This window comes from Podarcis bocagei (genome assembly GCF_964188305.1).
Source record: "Podarcis bocagei genome assembly, chromosome: 3".
In the NCBI taxonomy this organism is placed as follows: Eukaryota; Metazoa; Chordata; class Lepidosauria; order Squamata; family Lacertidae; genus Podarcis; species Podarcis bocagei.
This window is the reverse complement of record NC_138127.1, coordinates 51,158,250-51,177,484: the sequence shown is the minus strand read 5'-3', so window position 1 is coordinate 51,177,484 and position 19,235 is coordinate 51,158,250. Positions and strand designations below refer to the sequence as shown.

Here is a 19,235-nt window from a genome sequence, read left to right as displayed (position 1 = left end):
GAAACAAGTATTTATTTTTTACATTTGTGACATTAGTATTCTAAGTGTGAAACAAGTGCAAATCTGCATGAAGGAGCTAGGTTCCTATCCATCACTGATGACACTGCCAGAGGTACAGCCCATAAGACTTCTGTGTATAATATAAAAATATAGTCAATCGTTGGGTTTTCCCTCTGCAGGACTACAACTTGTAAAAAAGAGATTTTCATCAGTTCATAACACAAATGGGCAGTAATGAGGAAATGAAAAAAGGGAAAGTAAAGTTCAAAGAATTTATTTAGCTATCTAATAGACCCAACATATTCCAAAGAATACTTGCTTCAGGATAACTAAAACAGATAACTAGTACTATATTAAGAACGCTGAATATTAAAACATCCTTATGTAAGAATATGCGTACTATATCAAATATGAAAATAAACGAAATTATCATCCAATATCACCACTATTTGAGATGGTGGATGATGCACATAATTAGATGTAATGTGTAAAAGGTGTTTCTTGATTGGTGTTGCCCCTCCCCTTTTTTATCATCAGGCAGACTTGTTGCAGAAGGCAAAAATTCACACTGAAACATGGGAATTAGAGGTTGGGAGAGTGGGAGATTTCGCCTCTTCCCCAACGTTGCTGAGTACATGCCTTGAGCCCATATACAAAGGAACTACTTGAGCCCATGAAAAATGCTCCATTTGCTACTTTTTCAGCTTTAACTATATTTGAAAAATTACATGAAAACATACCAAAATAGATTTGGTTATAACATTACCAACTAAATAGCAATGTTCATACATGCCTTAATTTTAACACTGAAACAGCTAAATAGAAACAACTTATTTACACTTACCGTTTTTTCTCATTCTATAGATTATATCTTCACAAAAATGTGCACTCCACAACCAATATTTTCAATTTTATTTTTATGTAAGCTGTTAACAGCTGCCATGTATCTAGTTCCAATTGATAATTTTATCTATTTCTTATAAAAGCTGTTAACTTAATCAGATTTTACTGCTCTCACATTTTTTCTATGATTGATTTGTTACTCATTCCTTTGGAGAACAGTTGAGTTTTGTCCCTAGGGAATACTGTGGTAATATGGGCAAAACCTTTACCCTACTCACAATAGATAACCTGCTTCCACTCAGAGGAACTAACGAGGGGGAAAGGTAGTGCTGATGATTTAGCGTGTCACTGACTGAAAATCCTGGGGGCTGGGGAGGTAGTCTCCCGGACCTGCCATTGTTGTAGGGATGTTGGTAGCAAGTTCACTAGCTATTATGCCACAATATTTTTAGATGACTACCTGGATATGTTTTACAAATTTTTCTCAATATTAAAATTTTAAGTAGAATTATTAGTGCTAAATAACTGACACCAGAGTAACCATTCAGTAATACCATGTAAATGTTTCCATTGTTCACACTGGCACAAAACAAGAATTATATTTGGGACTCAAAGAATTCATAAACGTCTCCTAAAGTATCCACTGCCAATGGAAATCAGTAATGAGGATACATCCCACTCAACTAGCAGCTTCCCTCCTGGACACAGATATTATGGCAGACATGTAGAAAACCCTAAAAATGATACAACTCAAAATATTGATTTATGTGCTTGTTATATATATTCTACCCTCTATTTCCAAGCAGAGGCATACCTAGGGGTTGGTGAACCCGGCCCCTGCCCAGGGGCACAAAATTCACCTATCAAGACTATGGAGTGTATGGCGTATATGTGTGCAGTGACGCGCTGCTGCTGCGATCGTGGCCAGCTCAAATGCAAGAGAAGTTCCCCATCCTTCTCGCACCATGGTAGAAAGGTGTGCAGACTTTTTTGCCCTTCCTCCTTACCTCACCCTCACTCCAGATGCTTTGACTACTTGGGTTGTGTAAAACATAGTAATTTTTAATTCGGCTGTTGTGGTAAAGTGTTTTTCTTCTGGGGTGTGTGTGCCAATACAGCTCGTTGCCAAGGGCACAAGGAACCCTAGGTAAGCCTCTGTTTCCAACTAAAGACTAGTATTTTTAAATTGAGAAAAATCAATCTCTAATCCATAAATTTCAAAGTGCTACTTTCATAGAATTGTGAGAATGAATCCTTGAGTATCTGCACACCTAGAGTGCTCAGCATTTATGTGAGAGGAACTCCAGAAGCATCCTTGCTTTTTGCTGTCTTTTTAAAATGGGTACTACATTAATGCAAATCATGTTGGAAATCAGCTTTAGAAAATGAAATTTCCAACTTGCACCACATGTATTGATATTTAAATTCAGAAGTTCCCCCACACCTTCCTTTTAGAACGATTAAAAAAAATGTAGGGTTTCTAGGGAGAAAAACATATCCAAAGTCTGCTCCTATAGACTATACTGACTGCCCATGAGGCTATCAACTATAATGCAACTAACTCCTAGCCTAATCACACTCACTAACCTTTGGGTGTAGGGCAAATTCCAGTCTTGGGGTTACAGCAGGGGGCCACATTAGTGACATCACACATCAAAAATAGGCTTCTGCCTCCTGAATGGACTGAAGACTCGTCATAAGATGTCCTAAAAAAGGAAAATATTTTCTCTCTTTTATAGAATGCTCCCTTAAATTAGCCAATATGCTCCTCGTTTTGGAGTAATCATGGTTACCAGGGCAGCATCTAGAATGAAATACCAGAAACTGGTATTTGTCTTTAAATGTCATTCTGATTAAACAAGTTGAGAACAATTTAGCATCTTAGTAGTCGTGATGATTTCCATATGCCTAAAAGTGGGTTTCTGACTGTTTGTATGGAACTTCAAAAGAAAAAGGACTATTTGGCAGAGAATAAGCATACAAAAAAGCAACAGAAAAAAGTTATGTAACATCACACACAACCAATAACAGAATCAGTATTAGTTTCCTTCTACTGCGCTTATTTCACAAACTATTCTGTAAAATGTTAATTTGCTAGGTGAAAGGGCAACTCTGGAAAAGATACTATAGCTACACAACTCAGCCTCCATAAGTTTACATATGTAAACAACAAAGAAAATGGAATAAATACCCAATAATGTTTTTGATTAAGTATCTGAACCACTGGAATGTGGGGATAGGGATACTTGCTCACTATCCTGTGTTCATAGGAGAAAGAGCATTACTACAGGACATCAGAAAATTTCAATAACAACTGCCCTGAAGGCTTTGAAATCAGCCGGAGTATTGCATTGCTATGAAAACAAGCACCATGACAGTGATCGTAACCTTAGATTGCAGTTTAAATAGACACCAAGGACTAACAGAAGGCTTAGAGACCTTCTCCTCTTCAAAACTGTCCAAAAGACTTACCTGACATATAAAGGAATAAAGGGAGATGCCCAGAGTGACTGGGGAAACCCAGCCAGATGGGTGGGGTATATTATTATTATTATTATTATTATTATTATTATTATTATTATTTCATTTAAAGTTTGTACCTCTTTTATTACTCAACTGCCTAGATGTAGGTAGCAAAAACTTCTGTCATCCTCGGTAAACATTTGCTAAGTTTTACAACTGGTAGAGAGAATTAATCTCTACTGAAGGTGAATATCCCTGGCGTTCCTTAAACCAATGAACTGGTTTGCCAGTGAACCCTGGCAAAAAGCGAGTGATGGCTACGGCTGAAGCCTGATGAAACTTAAAAAAAGACAAACTCATTTCTAATTTCACCGAACAGGGTATCTACATGGCCAACCCCTAAGGGACCCCTTCAAACTCCTCATGGATACATAAGATAATTCTATGCATTCATTTAGGACTGCAGCTGGTCAGAAGAGGAAATTGAGGCTCTGTGCTGCAACTCTTGGAAATGCCTCCATCTCTTAGAGAAAACCTTTGCATCCTTATGCAAACTCATGAAGCAATTCATATTCCGATTTGAAATTGGCCCTGCAGAGGAGTCAACAGACTTGTCTGTGGTTACCTTGGCAACACCCTGCTGGCTCTTCAGAGGTTGGGGAGATTCAGGTCTGTAAGGAGAAACATTTAACCTAATATTCTAGTGCCTTCAGAGAAAGAGTGGGAAAACGCCTCAGCTTGAGGACTATCCCCTGTCTTTAACCAAAGGGTTCATATCCCTGTCTGGAATGGGCACACTTAATCTCTAGTGTGAAAAGGTTGGAGGAAATAACTTTATAACCACTCAACACAGTAGGAACACTCTGGCGGTTCAGATTACCCTGATGCGACAGTGTTTATGCTACACAATCAAGTAGCTTCACTCCTTGGCCCCTGAAATTTTAGGGGGGGGACAAGAAATATGATACCTTAACTCCTGTTTGGGGGTCTTATGAATACCTCCTGTGTGACTGATGCAATCTCCCCAAATTCCTGAGTAGCATCCTTTTTATCCAGCTGAGGAACTCTGGGTAAAGGGAATGTACATCACCCATTAAGGCAGGAGCCTTACATATAAGTGACTACACTATAAAGCTTCATTCCACTCAGGGCTGACCAGAAAACCTGGAAACTTTACTTCTAACCTCCTCAGACAATGGCCATCTGAGAGGAACTTCCTCGGGGAATGACAGCCCTGGCAACCAGAAAGTAAACCAAAGCAGCTGAAAGAATAGGAATATTTTATACCCCAACGTTGGAACTCCTTTGAGGTTTTTTGGGCTTTTTTGCGATAAACCAGAAAGGAGAGTTCCATTTATTTGATTCAGGACTTCAGGATGTCAAAGAGATGGAAATTGGTGTTTAGACTGCTGGACAGATCCAGGTAAGTCTTTAGATAAGTCTGACAACAGTGCCTCTTTGCTGAAGCTTTTCAGTATTCAGCTAAAGCTGAGGTAGAGCCACGCCAATAGTATGTCAGGGGGAAATAGCAGTAGTGATGAAGCACTAGGCATACTTGACAGTTTTGATTACCAGGACTGATATTTGTGTAACTAAGCCTGAAGAAAAGAGCGGGAAATTAAACCAGACTCCCATTGGTGGGCTGCCTTTGACATGGCAGCTTTAGAGGCTCTCTCAGCGACAGACATAGCAGTTATAGTACCTGGGACACAATGAAGGGTAGTAGCCTCACCCAGTGAGAATGGACTCAGAGCTATAACCCTGCACACCAGAAGTTGATGCCAACTAAAAAATGCAGTGATTAAGTAGGGACTTATACACTGCCATAAGGGTTTTAGCCTTCAGCAGTGTTTTCTTGTCCATGGCCCACTATTTCCTCAAAGTTGCAGCAGCAAATTGCCTGGAACTAATGGGGGAACCATAATACAGTAGTTGCTAGCCATTGCTTTGCAGGATAGGTGATCTAACTAAGTGCAGATCTGCTGTGGTTGATAGTTCAGAGCTCTGGTGGGGCTTCAAAAATGGCAGGAAGGAGAACAGAGCAGCTGTTAAAAATTCCTCACACAGCCACAGACCACTATGCTGCCTATATAAGAAAAGGGGGAGAGGAAGCAATATGACCAAAAGGAAAAAGTCAAAAAGAAACAACCAAGTTGCCAGAGAGGAAGGAAAAACGTAGTGGGAAATAACAACCAAATTCCCCACAATCAACACAATACCCCTGCAAGATGCAAACATTAAACTACGCAAGACACCCCAAACTCAGAATGAGAGATAGCTCACACTAGCTTTTGCCTCACACAAATAACATGACAGACACAACCCTTTTAGAAAAAACCAAGCAATACCAACAGCACAAAGACAAACTCCAGAAACACAGGTACACAGACAAACACAGCCAAGTCTGAGCCAAGCTGAATGGAGAGTTTGGGACACAACATCTCAGCACAAAGGCAGGAATAAAAAACTGCTGGGGGCTGGTCAGTTGGGAGCAAAACTCTCCAATTCAGCGGCAATCCTGCCCTTCAAGTGCTAGAGGGAGCTCATACCCCACCTGAGAGCATCTTCATCCAAAGGATAAACATGCGGTATTTGCTAAGGTTTGTCCCTGCTTATCAGCATAACTCATAAGTCCAACTTGCCAAAATTTACTGTGGGGATAACAAGCAGATTAGAAATAGCACCACAAATATTCATAAACTGCTTCCAGATTAGAGCTCTTATTGCTGCTGGAGCGTTGCTCTTGTGTGATAAATTGGTAGTGATGCCACTCTGAATATAATAAAGCACTTCAGGTAGAAAATGATCAGTTTTCTAAAATGGTGTTATTCCTCCTAGCTGCACATATTGGGGCTCCTTCCTCTATTCCTCTCCCCTTCTAAGACAGGAACATTTTAATACCACAATACAGAATAAAATATCCCAGATTGGAAGGGGGCATTATGGATCCAAGCCAAATATATGCACAACAGTTTGGTCATCGCAAGGGTTATGTTGGCACAAGTGTCCACAGCAACACTCATACAATAAGGAAAATTTACAAATGTTACTACCACCTTCACATGAACACTTTCTTAGATACTGCATGGCTTTTTTTCTTTTTTTTGCAATCTGCATGTTGGAAGAATATTGAAACTGCCCTTAGCCAATGTTCATGAAGTGAGAATCCATAGCAGCCAATGATTCAATAGCTGTCTTATTTTTACTTTAAGTACAAATAATGTTACCAGAAACCATGCATCCAAACAGAAATATGAATGTTACCCTTCAAATAGGCTGCTTCTACTGTTCATTTGCAAGTTTAAAATTACTCATTACTAAGGCAGTTTCCAATTGCATCTGAAATCCCACACAGAATTGTGACATTACATAGAACAAGAAATGTGAAATGAAGTAGTAAAATAGTTATGTGTCACATTTTTTGTAGAGTAAATACAGCATAAGAAATTCTTGACTGTCAAAAAAAGAAGTAACTGCATTGTTACAGCAACTCTAACTTCCATAGCTGGCATGCACGACAATATGTAATCAGAAGCCTAATATTCTGCAACCAAAAAGTTATATTTTAGAAAGACAAAGTTTAATTATCTGTTGATTAAGAAGACAGGACAAGTTAGAATTTAAAGTTTCCTGCTATAAAAAAAATGAGGGTGAACCTCCTCACTTTACCTCTTTTCTGCCTGCAAGGAGATTCAAAGCTCCTGCTTTCTATTTTAGCTGAAATTTCTCACAATATCCAAACTTAGAAAATGGGGGTTTGTTTAAACTATGGTTTGAAAACAAGTCAGGATGTTAAATCATGGGTCTAAACCAATTTGTTTTCTCTAGTCATGAAAACAAACAAGTTTTTCCATGTTTGGACATCAAGGGGAACTGTGGTTACTTGAAAATCAAAAGCGTCTCTTTGTGGTTACAAAAGAAACAGTGAATGGAAATGGAGAATATGACCCATGGCTTTGTTCCTCATAGGCTACATCAAGGATGAGTCTAATTCCTGTCTTTGGCTAAATTTAAATACACAGCAAAAAACCAAAAACATCTCCCCTTTTAGCTCACATGTTATTTATATAGATTTATTATTTAACCATTAGAAAAAAGTAATCATAGGGCCTCAATTTGTCATTTTACTGTGCTCCTATTTCCCTTCTTCATATCTAAACTTCCTGCACAGACTGCAGACTTTTAAACTATAATTACTTTAATCTTAGGATACTATAAACACAACAGGTGAATTGAGGACTCCTAGAATATTGAAAAATACTTATTGCACACATTATTCAGCATCACAATATATATTCATTTTCCCAATGAAAAAAGAAATGGTTCAACTGCAATACAAGAGTTTGGATTTGATATCCCGCCTTTCACTCCCTTTAAGGAGTCTCAAAGCGGCTCACATTCTCCTTTCCCTTCCTCCCCCACAACAAACACTCTGTGAGGTGAGTGGGGCTGAGAGACTTCAGAGAAGTGTGACTGGCCCAAGGTCACCCAGCAGCTGCATGTGGAGGAGCGGAGACGCGAACCCGGTTCCCCAGATTACGAGTCCACTGCTCTTAACCACTACACCACACTGGCTCACAAAGTTCAGTCTTGTACATGTTTTCCCTTTACGCATTTACAGCAGTAAGTATCAAACAGGGTATATGCAGTACTGTGTGAAGTAGTTCTCAGTGTCCCAAGCTATGAGGTAAACTGACTAAAAAAGAGAGGATTATGATGATAGCTGCAAGTCAGCAGTGTAATCAGAATACTGAAAGTTTATGCACATGAACCGGAAGAGAACTTGTTGAGAGGTATTTATTTATGGTATTCCTTTATAGGAATATATCCTAGGGCAGTTGGTAATAAGAATACGATACAATTACATAACCTAAGTACTACAAAAAAAGAAACAGAATCCCCATCTCTCCACCATTTTGTGGTGAGGCAGCATTGTGCCACTGACATGGGGAAAAGCTGCGGGGAGGTCTCCCTCCCTGGTTGGGTGGTTGGCCACACTGCATTCTACCTGGCCTGACTCTGGAGGCCAATCAACAGCCTGCCTGACCTCAGGGAGAAGGCTTGTGAAATGGATCAACGTGATAATTTATTCCTGCTGGTCCATTCCTATGGTATAAATAAAGCCCAGGCTATAGGGACGTGGGTGGTGCTGTGGTCTGAACTACTGTTTGCATGGATTAGGGTGCTAGAATTCTGAAGTATACCTGGAGAGAACTAGAATCAGTCAAAATTGAAGATGTCTTCAGACGTGGGTGGCTCTGTGAGTTAAACCAGAGCCTAGGGGTTGCCGATCAAAAGGTCGGCGGTTTGAATCTTCGCGACGGGGTGAGCTCCCGTTGCTCGGTCCCTGCTCCTGCCAACCTAGCAGTTCGAAAGCACATCAAAGCGCAAGTAGATCAATAGGTACTGCTCCGGCTGGAAGGTAAACGGCGTTTCCATGCACTGCTCTGGTTCGCCAGAAGCTGCTTAGTCATGCTGGCCACATGACCTGGAAGCTGTACGCTGGCTCCCTCGGCCAGTAAAGTGAGATGAGCGCCGCAACCCCAGAGTCGGTCACGAATGGACCTAATGGTCAGGGGTCCCTTTGCCTTTTATAGCACTAGTATTGGAATTGTCAGTTTTCCAACCCACGTTCCTTTTGCTAGGTGTGATTTTGCTGTGGACGTTTGTTGGAAAGACATTATACTGTCTTAATTGGCCTAACTAGGTTTTTGCCTACCTCAAAGAGAGGAAGCAGCCGTATTTATGTTTCAGCCATATCAGGTTTTTTTGAGTGGGGCAGTGCATTGGACAGGATCTGAAGCTTATGAGGGGACCCCAATGGGGTCTTGAGGAGGGCACTTTAAAGACTATGGCTCCAGGCTCAGAGGGGTAGGATGGGTGAATGGCTGCCACACACCCAGGTTGATAGCAGGACTCACAGTAGCAGCCATGGTTGCCCAGTAGGTGGGCTGGGAGATGTGTATGCCAGGAGGCCATCTGCCCGATACAGATTCTTGCCTGTTGCTGTGACAAACTCCAATATGTTGTGATCAGTAAAATTATGGCCATGTTTAATCCCCATTCTCCTTGTGCCAATTGCTCCCCAAAACCATGCCTAGAAGCACATAGCCAACAATTAACAGAAAAGCATTTTTCAAATTCCCTACTTCATTAATCCAGAGAGCAGAATGGATGAGTCAATTATGGTGTTTAAGATAATCAGTTCCTTTTCCACCAGATCTAAAAATGTCACTTCATTTAAAATGCAAATGTACAGTTGCTGGCCCAAACTAGTCACTGCTGAACCTAAACACATAATGGTTTGCTAAAGCTTTCCTCATTTTCTGACGTTCATACACATTTAATTACAGAAAAATATATAACCCTCTTCCATAGTCACTTTAGAAGCCAATCTCCCTATTCATCCCTTTTTGCAGGGCAAAAAAAAACTGCTTAGACTGAAGCCTGTGCATTGCTGTCTGATGAACACAACACCATACAGCAGCATGAGAGAAGCATACATGTGCAATCTTTACTGTAGCCACTTTCTTGTGGGAGGGGGGAGGTTGGTCTATCCAAACCTCTGACATTTTCCTGCATTTCTCTCCTAATCTCTCCACCCCCATTCCCCCATGTCTTCAACATTAACATTCAGATGCTGTAGTTAAGAACTATTAAATACACACACTACACTGAAGTCCATATAGCACATGCAAGTTTAGCAACCTTAGGAGCTTTATTCCCAAATCTGTATGCAATCTAGCAATTTCAAGACATTTGCTATCTTATGAAGTATTTTTCAGTAATGCTTCAACGTGTTAATGTAACTCATATACATATAGAATAGAATCATAGAATTGTAGTGCCTTCCAGATGTTATGGATGAAAACGCCTGTCAATCCCAGTCAGCACAGCTAATGGTAAGCTATAATGAGAGTTGTGGTCTAAAACATGTTAAATGCAACAGGTTGGGGGAGATCGTTCCAGACAAACACAAGCAAATAAGTATGTTTCTAATATTAAACTACAAAACTGCTTTAATTCTAATATCATGAGTACAAAAACCTGCCAGATTAATAACTTCGGTTACCTCGTCATGTGTGTATCTGTAATCTGCCTTCTTGCATTTGAGGTCCCATAATGCTACTGTTCCTGATTCAAAACCAATCAATAGCTGTAATAAATAACCAAAGAAAATATTAATTTTCTGGGGATGAAAAGGAGTTATTTCTAGTACCTGAATACATGTGATTCAATTCTAAAAATTTCTGGATTAAAATGCAAATGTTAAGGACAACTATAGAAGCATAATATTAAAAGGTAACAATATCCTAAAATTGTAACAATACTATCAGAGACACCAAAAGATGAAATATATTTTAAATACTAAACCCAGTGTTTAGGACATGCCTACTGACAGACTATTCCAACATAAAAGAAATATACAGATACTATGATATGCAATTTCAAAGACTGTTTAAAGTACACTTGAATTGTCAGAAAAAGACAGACAAATAGTCTCATGGTTGCTTCAGTCTCAATCGAATTAAATGAATCCACCCATGGATGAACACACAGAGGTATTAAATCTAGGAAATAAAGACCACCACAGACTGAAACTCCCAGCTTGTGGCAAACCATTTATATGAAGCAGATGCAGTGTAGTGAACTGAATTATTTTGCATGCACAGTCTGATTATTATCCTGAAGGAACACTAATCTTAAAACGTGATACAAGGTTGATTAGGAAAAATAAATTACCTGAGTCCTTATTTGATTTTCTGCAATGCTTTTACTGCAATTATTTGTATGCCTTAAACAGATTTTATATATGTATATAGTCCTAATTCTATTAATGTTTAATTGGTTTTTTAATTATTCTTTTTCTATGTTTTTATCAATTCTTGTTATAATCTGTAAGGCACCTTGAATCCTATCAGGGAAAAATGTGAGGTATAAATACTGCTGCTGCTGCTACTTCTTGTTGTTGTACAGTCGTTTAGTCGTGTCCGACTCTTTGTGACCCCATGAACCAGAACACACCAGCCCCTCCTGTCTTCCACTGCCTCCCGCAGTTTGGTCAAACTCATGTTGGTAGTTTCGAGAACACTGTCCAACCATTTCCGCCCCTTCTTGTGCCCTCAATCTTTTCCAACATCAGGGTCTTTTCCAGGGAGTCTTCTCTTCTCATGAGGTGGCCAAAGTATTGGAGCCTCAGCTTCACGATCTGTCCTTCCAGTGAGCACTCAGGGCTGATTTCCTTCAGAATGGATAGGTTTGATCTTCTTGCAGTCCATGGGACTCTCAAGAGTCTCCTCCAGCAACATAATTCAAAAGCATCAATTCTTCGGCGATCAGCCTTCTTGATGGTCCAGCTCTCACTTCCATACATCACTTCTGGGAAAACCATAGCTTTAACTATACAGACCTTTGTAGGCAAGGTGATGTCTCTGCTTTTTAAGATGCTGTCTAGGTTCGTCATTGCTTTTCTCCCAAGAAGCAGGCATCTTTTAATTTTGTGACTGCTGTCAACATCTGCAGTGACCATGGAGCCCAAGAAAGTGAAACCTTTCACTGCCTCCATTTCTTCGCCTTCTATTTGCCAGGAGGTGATGGGACCAGTGGCCATGATCTTCGTTTTTTTTATGTTGAACTTCAGACCATATTTTGTGCTCTCCTCTTTCACCCTCATTAAAAGGTTCTTTAATTTCTCCTCACTTTCTGCCATCAAGGTTGTGTCATCTGCATATCGGAGGTTGTTGATATTTCTTCCAGCAATCTTAATTCCAGTTTGGGACTCATCCAGCCCAGCCTTTCGCATGATGAATTCCGCATGTAAGTTAAATAAGCAGGGAGACAATATACAGCCTTGTCGTACTCCTTTCCCAATTTTGAACCAATCAGTTATTCCATATCCAGTTCTAACTATAACTTCTTGTCCCACATAGAGTTTTCTCAGGAGGCAGATGAGGTGATCAGGCACTCTCATTTCTTTAAGAACTTGCCATAGTTTGCTGTAGCCGACACAGTAGTCAATGAAGCAGAAGTAGATGTTTTTCTGCTGCTACTACAATTACTAAATTCCCCAGTATGGTTTGTCGTCTCCTCTTCTTCAAGTATGCAGGGTCACCTGCCACTTATCACATTGCAATTGGACTTAAAACGTAGAATATTCTAAATGACTCACTACCAAAAGGGTCAAAGGAAAAGATTGACCCTAATGTAAATAAATAAGAATCAATTCAGATATGCAGAAAGATACACCCTAGACTGTACAAATACAGGAATATTCAAATGCAACTCCATCTAAAAAAACACACCACATTGCATGATAAAAGCTATGTAACAGGAAAAGTGGTTTTTTGTGTTTTTAAGACACAGTTCTAATATGCATTTTGCCCTTTTAAGACACAGAAAAACTAAAATAAAATATCTCACCTGTGCCTGAAGTGGTTTGTTTTAATTTTGTACAATGCTCCTTTATTGAGAACTCAAAAATAATAATTCTGTTTTTGTAGTTTGGGTACATTTAAGGTGGACCATATTACATCGACTTGAATATTAGTTTTTAGCATGGAGACTGAACATGGTATTGAACTAGAAGTTTTTGCAGTCTTTCACAGATGAAATGTAAAACCAGACCACCTAAAGTAATCAGCTCTTGAAGTGAAATACAGGCAGCTCCCCACTTGTGCATAACCACCACATGTGTGACACACGCACCATTTTTGGTGCCAAAAGGGGGTGGAATGGGGGTGGGAGCAGAACAGGAAGGACTTGCGCACATCCTACTGATGTGTGCAGTGGCCACAAACGGAAGCCTCGCGTAAGCAGGGATTCCCCTATACAACAGTCAGCTATTAGGCAAGGGTCAAGAAATAAGAGTAGAAGGCAGCATCAGGATCAAACTAGTTGGTTGACTGGTGTGGTACTCTAAAAAATAAACGTTTCCAACTATCATCTTCTACTATTACGGAGAAAAGCAATACATGATAGTATGTTCATCTGCATGAGAACTGTAACTGAAGACACAGATAATCCTCCATCTATACCCTATACAAACACAGAATGTATGTTTGACTGAATAATTTAGGGAGAAAAAAAGTTTTAAGCCATTCTAAAAATCCACTACGTAAAAATTTCAAAACTGGAAACCTAGAGTCCTAAAAAGTCACTCTAAAAGAACCAATTTTTTTTTTAAAGTCATGGTTTTTTCACAGCAAAGGTATTAAAGAGGAAAATCTGTCGTAACTTTACTGCACACTTCATAAAATGCCTCCTGCCGCTTGGAAATAATCTTCACCAATCTGGTATGCACCCGTGTCAAAACTGTTATTATGTAAGGCCCCCACCCACATTTGCACAGAAATATCTTTAAGATCCCTTTTTAATCCTAGTATCAGAATATCGAGAGGATTTTCTAACATTTAAGATTTATATCATAATCCTACTAAAAAAAAGCATTCTGGAGTACTAAATTCCATTTAATCCAGTAAATGTGGAAAATTAGATCTCTTTCTTGTATACAAATTATGTATACTGCCTAAAAATGTCACTAAAATGTCATAAGTATGAGTTTACATTGGCAAGATGTCTATGTATGCTTTATACATATAATTTTGAAACAGCATTGTGTCATAAGCCGCTACTTATGAACATCCAATAGCGATGCTTGCATAATAGTCCAGATGCTGGAGATGATTTCATTGCCACTAACTACCGTTTTTCTGGGGGATCAGTCTCTAGGACATATGACAAGGCACTTCAGTTGTTCTTAGAAGAGCACAAAATTATACATGAATGAAACGTGAAGGATGGACATAAACCTTTTTTAATGTTAATTCATAATAAGGACCTTATCTTTTCAGTAAGAATAGGTTTCTAAGCCCTATCATGTCCTTCAGTGGGGAAACAGGGCTTTATAGTATAAAAGTAATGAAGGGGATAATTTTTTAACCCATTCCCCACTGGAAATTTTTTTTTTTTTGCTTCAATTAGCCCACAGCAGTGACCCCTGTGTGGCTCCCAATGCAGTCTACACATTTCCCCAGGTGTGTGTTTGTGTGGCCACTTTTGCAAAGGAATATAAAACACTTCATCCAAATAGTTATTAATAAAGGCATCTTGACACAGGTATTTACACCTAAAGATGGTTCTCACCAGAACTTCCAAATTCTATTCCTATTATTAATAAATGTATGTACTTAACATGCATATTTCAACATAAATCTCTAAACAGTTTATGTATGTCAACAAAAATAAAAACTAAAAATGCAGGAATTTCATATTCAAAACCGTTACTGATAGTAATAAATGTAAATTCCACATTTTAAGTAACAATTGATTTCAGAACCATGTAACTAAGCACATAAATAAAATATATACCATAGAATTTAAGCCTATACAAAACACCAAAATACATCAAAACACAACATCAAAATAAAACCTAACTGCAGCATATATCAAGAAAATCTCATAACTATTACAAAAAACCCTTAACATGATAAAAAACAAGAATTCAGGAGCCATGCTGTCACCCCCAATCGGGAAGCATTCACACTCTCCTTGCACCACACCATCCACTTAGTTCTCCCTTCAATAAAACAAGCAACAACTAATAGGCATGCACAAAAAGATAGCTCTGTTGAATAAGAGCACTTCAACATTAGAAAGCCCAATGAATAAGAAAATAAGAAAAAGAATAGAAACGAAAAAGCCATCTCTCACCCAGAGCAACACAACAACACTTTCCGTACCTCTCTCACCTAGGGCCACCAAAGTCTTTCCCAACAAAATATTACTGTTTGAAGTCGGAAATTGCCACTAATGCACCTGACACCTCACATTGTTTTACAAACTATTAGCATCCAAAACAGAGATGCTAAGTGAAATAAGTTAATGTTAAGAAACAATTCAACTCTTAAACAATTTTTTCCCCATTTCCAAGTTTTAACATACCTTGCCTTCATCCATTGGATTGTCACTAATATGGACAACAGGTCCTGGATGAGACTTGGATGACCTGAAAATATAAACAATATCTATTTTTTACAAATTAAGAACAGGAATGGGGGCACGCTAAATACACAAATATTGACACAAAGAAGCAGGCACCAATGCCAATGAAAAAGCCCATTCTATGTAGAAGCACATAATATTAAAGACTAAGCATGTCCAGTTAGAAAGGACTGAGGTACTTAGAAAATAATGGTTTTACAAATTGAACAGTTATTGTAGTAGGTACAACTCAAACTATTATTATTAATAATAGCTCCCACTGATGGGACTCATTAGGTGCTGTCCATGATATTGATTCTCGGTGTGTAAACTCAGTGTCACAGAATTAGAAGTCTTTAAAAGAGAAACCTTTATTTAAAAAAAGTACAAAATTGTCTGAGTATTCCCAAAACTAAAAAATGTAACAAAGTACATTTCTAATCACATTTATGAACAACTAAACTCTTTAAAATCACAACGGCTGACAGAATTTAAGACTAATCAATACTTGTTAGTGGAAAACTGCTTCATATTTTGGCAATGCCAGACTGATAAACAAATGAAGTATTACAGAAAATGCCTATTAAATGAAATTACGTATACATGCAAGTCCAGAGTTCCATGGCACTCTGTGAAAGATTAGTTATCAACTTAACTAATAAAACTTCAGGGTCCATAAAAATATTTATATTCTGAAAACAAACTCGCTGTAACAATTTCACGAGACTAGTTACTCAGTGTTTAAAAAGAAGCAGCTATAAACAGTAATAGAAATGGAGTGACAACAGAGAAGCTAGAAACTAAGAGCACTCTCAGCATTCTCAGGAAATAGATCAATTTGCAAAGCACTCTGATATGATGATATTTTAATGTACAGTGCCAGTTTAGTGACTTCCAGAGACCTGTTTTAAAACAGTGACTGAGTGAATTTTTTCTCTGAGTTTAGAAATGTAGTGTTTCTTAAAATTAAATAGTAATATGATGGTAAACACCAAACATGATGACTTGTGCAATTGAAGTAGTAGTCAAATCTAAAATCTAACTTGTAATTAGCTTTCTTTCAGGTACTATCTCTAGGAAGTACATAAAGAAATTTCCAGGGAAGATTCCATTTTCTTTGAAACTAATATTTGAACCAAGTAAGGCCAAGTTCATATATAATGCTACGCCAAAACATGGCTACACATGAGCATGTAGATACTCACAGTAAAAACAGTGGCTGCTTCTTTTCAGTTTTCCTGCTGCCAAACTACAAGAACCAAAAACCCAGGTTCACACAAAATGCTAAACCAGACTAGGGAAGGAGTAATCAGCCACAATTTTTTTCCTGTAGGTGCCCATGTGCTCTGACTTCCCTAAGGTTTGGCATAGTGTTATGTGCCAATCAAGTCTCTGTCCACTTTACCGAATGCCCCCTCCCTCAACAAACTTCACTTCAAATACTTTTTGCTATTGCAATGGTTCCCTATTAGCTAAGTATTGTTTTTGAAAAATCAAGCCATGGAACCCCTACTTTTGAAAATTTTGACATCTCCATGGTAGTTTTTGTTATGTGAATGGTTCCATGGACTCCCTGTGTGGGTTACGTGGACCTCCTGGGGTCTGTGGACCACCAACTGGGAACCGCTGGCCTATTGGAAATCTTTTAAGATATTCATCCAGCACAAAGTTAGCCTGAAATATTTTGTTGTCGTTTTTACTAAAAGTAAATCAAAACACACGTGCAAGGTTACGAGCTCCTCAGCTACAGATCTGTCAAATTGTTCTATGTAAAGCGCCATAGATTAAACTAGAGAAATCAACATTGATTTAGGGTAGAATAACAATTTTCAAAAGATCTGCATCACTGTATTTAAATCAGCCACAATTTTAGGCTTGACAGGACTCTCAAGCCTTCCTTTAAAAAGCCCTTAAGCAGAGAGGCTTCAAAGATCCATATGGCTGCAACAAGTCACACATTAGGTGCTGATCTAGCACTTACTAGATCTAGATCTACCTACTCAAGTTAGGTGGTAACGATGTGAGAGCACACATGACTGAATTCTCTTCCATACAAAATTTCTCTCAGACATGTGAGAAGAGCTGTAGCTTGGCATTTTGCCCAACATCTAGCTCAGTTGTCTATGTAAAGGAAACGCCTTGCATGCTGAAACATTCAGCTCCATAAATGCAGCAGTACAAAACAGACAGAGCTCTGCTACTTGAGTGAGATCTTGACTGTATTTTCCAAACTTAAAATTAAACCAATAACCAGGTGACCCTCCCAATTAGAAATGCTAAATATGTGCTCTATTAAATTGCCACCAGGAAACCAGTCTCACAGTACAATTTTGCCATGTCTACTCAGAAGCAAGCCTCACCGAACTCAACGCAACTCATTTCCAGGTAAGAATCAATATTTTCTGGGGGAGTTTCTTCAGGAAACATGCAAAGCAACATCGCCTATGAGGGTCTAGCAGCTGATGTGCTATGCTTTCACGACGATTCAGGCTGATACCAACTATGAAAATCTTCCCCTGCCTCCAGACAAATGCATGCATGAATGAAACAGACTAAAGCAATTAAGTCACACTTTTATCTTCTACCCAGTCAGGGCATAGATAATTATTGATTATAATCAATATCTACTGGAATAATCAAACTTGAACAATAAAGGGCAACTTAGCCTAAAACTTCGGGGGAAATGAACTATTGGCTATGCAGTATTGTTGCATTAATCAGATCACTAATCAAACTTTCTCCCCTTCAGGCCCTCCCCCCAATCAGCTCCAGAGGGTTGAAGGCGACACCAGAGCAGAGTTTGGGAGTGGAACCTCAGTGGTTCAGCACTGGATACCACAACATAAAAACCTCCACAATAAGACTGCTGGCTCCTAATACATAAGCTAACATCTAGGACTTTCCCCCCTTTAGCTCCATTTTTTTCCTTGTTCCCTTAACCACCTGTAGCAAAATCAGACAAATTTACTTATTACACCAAGAAAGGAATCCAAGGATTCAAGAAACTGAACAAAAGACACTGGCTTCAGGTGATAATGCACATCAATATGAAATTATGGAATAGGCTTCCTAAGTGGAGGACTTCCCGTGGAGAATGGAGGAGTAGGAACAGTCATCAAAACCTTATGAACAAAATTATTGGGAAGACAATGCTACCAATGAAAGGGTGTTAAATTACACCTGAATAAGCTACTTTTAAAGTCCTCCAGTGTTTTCACAAATTGCTGTAAAATCTAATTTAAGGGTGGCACGGTGTGTGGGTTGTCTTTAAAAACTGGCAAGATAATGGCCCCGGTCCAGTGACCGAGACAATACATATTGTTGACAGAGTTCACCGTTCTGAGTCCCAACATATCAACTTGGCTCAAAAGTCTCCATTTTGTCTGGAAAGGTCTAACAAATTAGAAGTATATTTTTCGGTTCCCACATTATACCAAATGGAAAAGAATACCCCAGCCCTCTGCATGCTGGCCTGGGAACTCACAGGTTTAGCAAAAGCAAATGGAAACTTTTATCTTCCTCCACTTCCTAATTCAATCAAGACAGCACTATCAACTGGCTACTAACAGGATATTCAAAAATCTTCTTGGTTCACTGATAAATCATCTTTCCATGACTACCTTAGTCTTTCATATTGTTCATTTCTAATATAGCTTAGTTTGGTTTCAAGAGAGCAGCCAGTGTGGTGTGGTGGTTAAGAGCGGTAGACTCGTAATCTGGGGAACCGGGTTCACGTCTCCGCTCCTCCACATGCAGCTGCTGGGTGACCTTGGGCTAGTCACACTTCTCTGAAGTCTCTCAGCCCCACTCACCTCACAGAGTGTTTGTTGTGGGGGAGGAAGGGAAAGGAGAATGTTAACCTCTTTGAGACTCCTTCAGGTAGTGATAAAGTAGCATATCAAATCCAAACTAGGATAAACTCAGTCTAACTGAACCCTGGAGCTCCTGGT

At 39.0% G+C, this 19,235-nt stretch overlaps 1 protein-coding gene and 1 long non-coding RNA gene across 7 annotated transcripts in view; one reads left to right on the top strand and one right to left on the bottom strand.

The window, feature by feature from the left end:
• STXBP5 (syntaxin binding protein 5) overlaps positions 1 to 19,235 on the bottom strand; it is a 126,243-nt gene that overhangs the window by 68,285 nt on the left and 38,723 nt on the right. For 5 of the 6 annotated variants that reach the window (XM_081186298.1, XM_081186300.1, XM_081186299.1 and 2 more), the window contains exons 6-7: positions 15,247 to 15,310; positions 10,379 to 10,462 (exon numbers count right to left, since the gene is read on the bottom strand). In XM_081186298.1, coding sequence (XP_081042424.1) covers positions 10,379 to 10,462; positions 15,247 to 15,310 — 148 coding nt within the window. Of the gene's footprint in view, positions 1 to 2,430; positions 2,497 to 10,378; positions 10,463 to 15,246; positions 15,311 to 19,235 lie in introns of those variants that run through there. The other variant, XM_081186303.1, reaches the window with a different exon arrangement.
• Positions 4,471 to 19,029, top strand: LOC308582845. Its single transcript, XR_014005916.1, has 3 exons — positions 4,471 to 4,729; positions 17,593 to 17,670; positions 18,035 to 19,029. It is a non-coding gene; the product is annotated as an uncharacterized lncRNA (long non-coding RNA).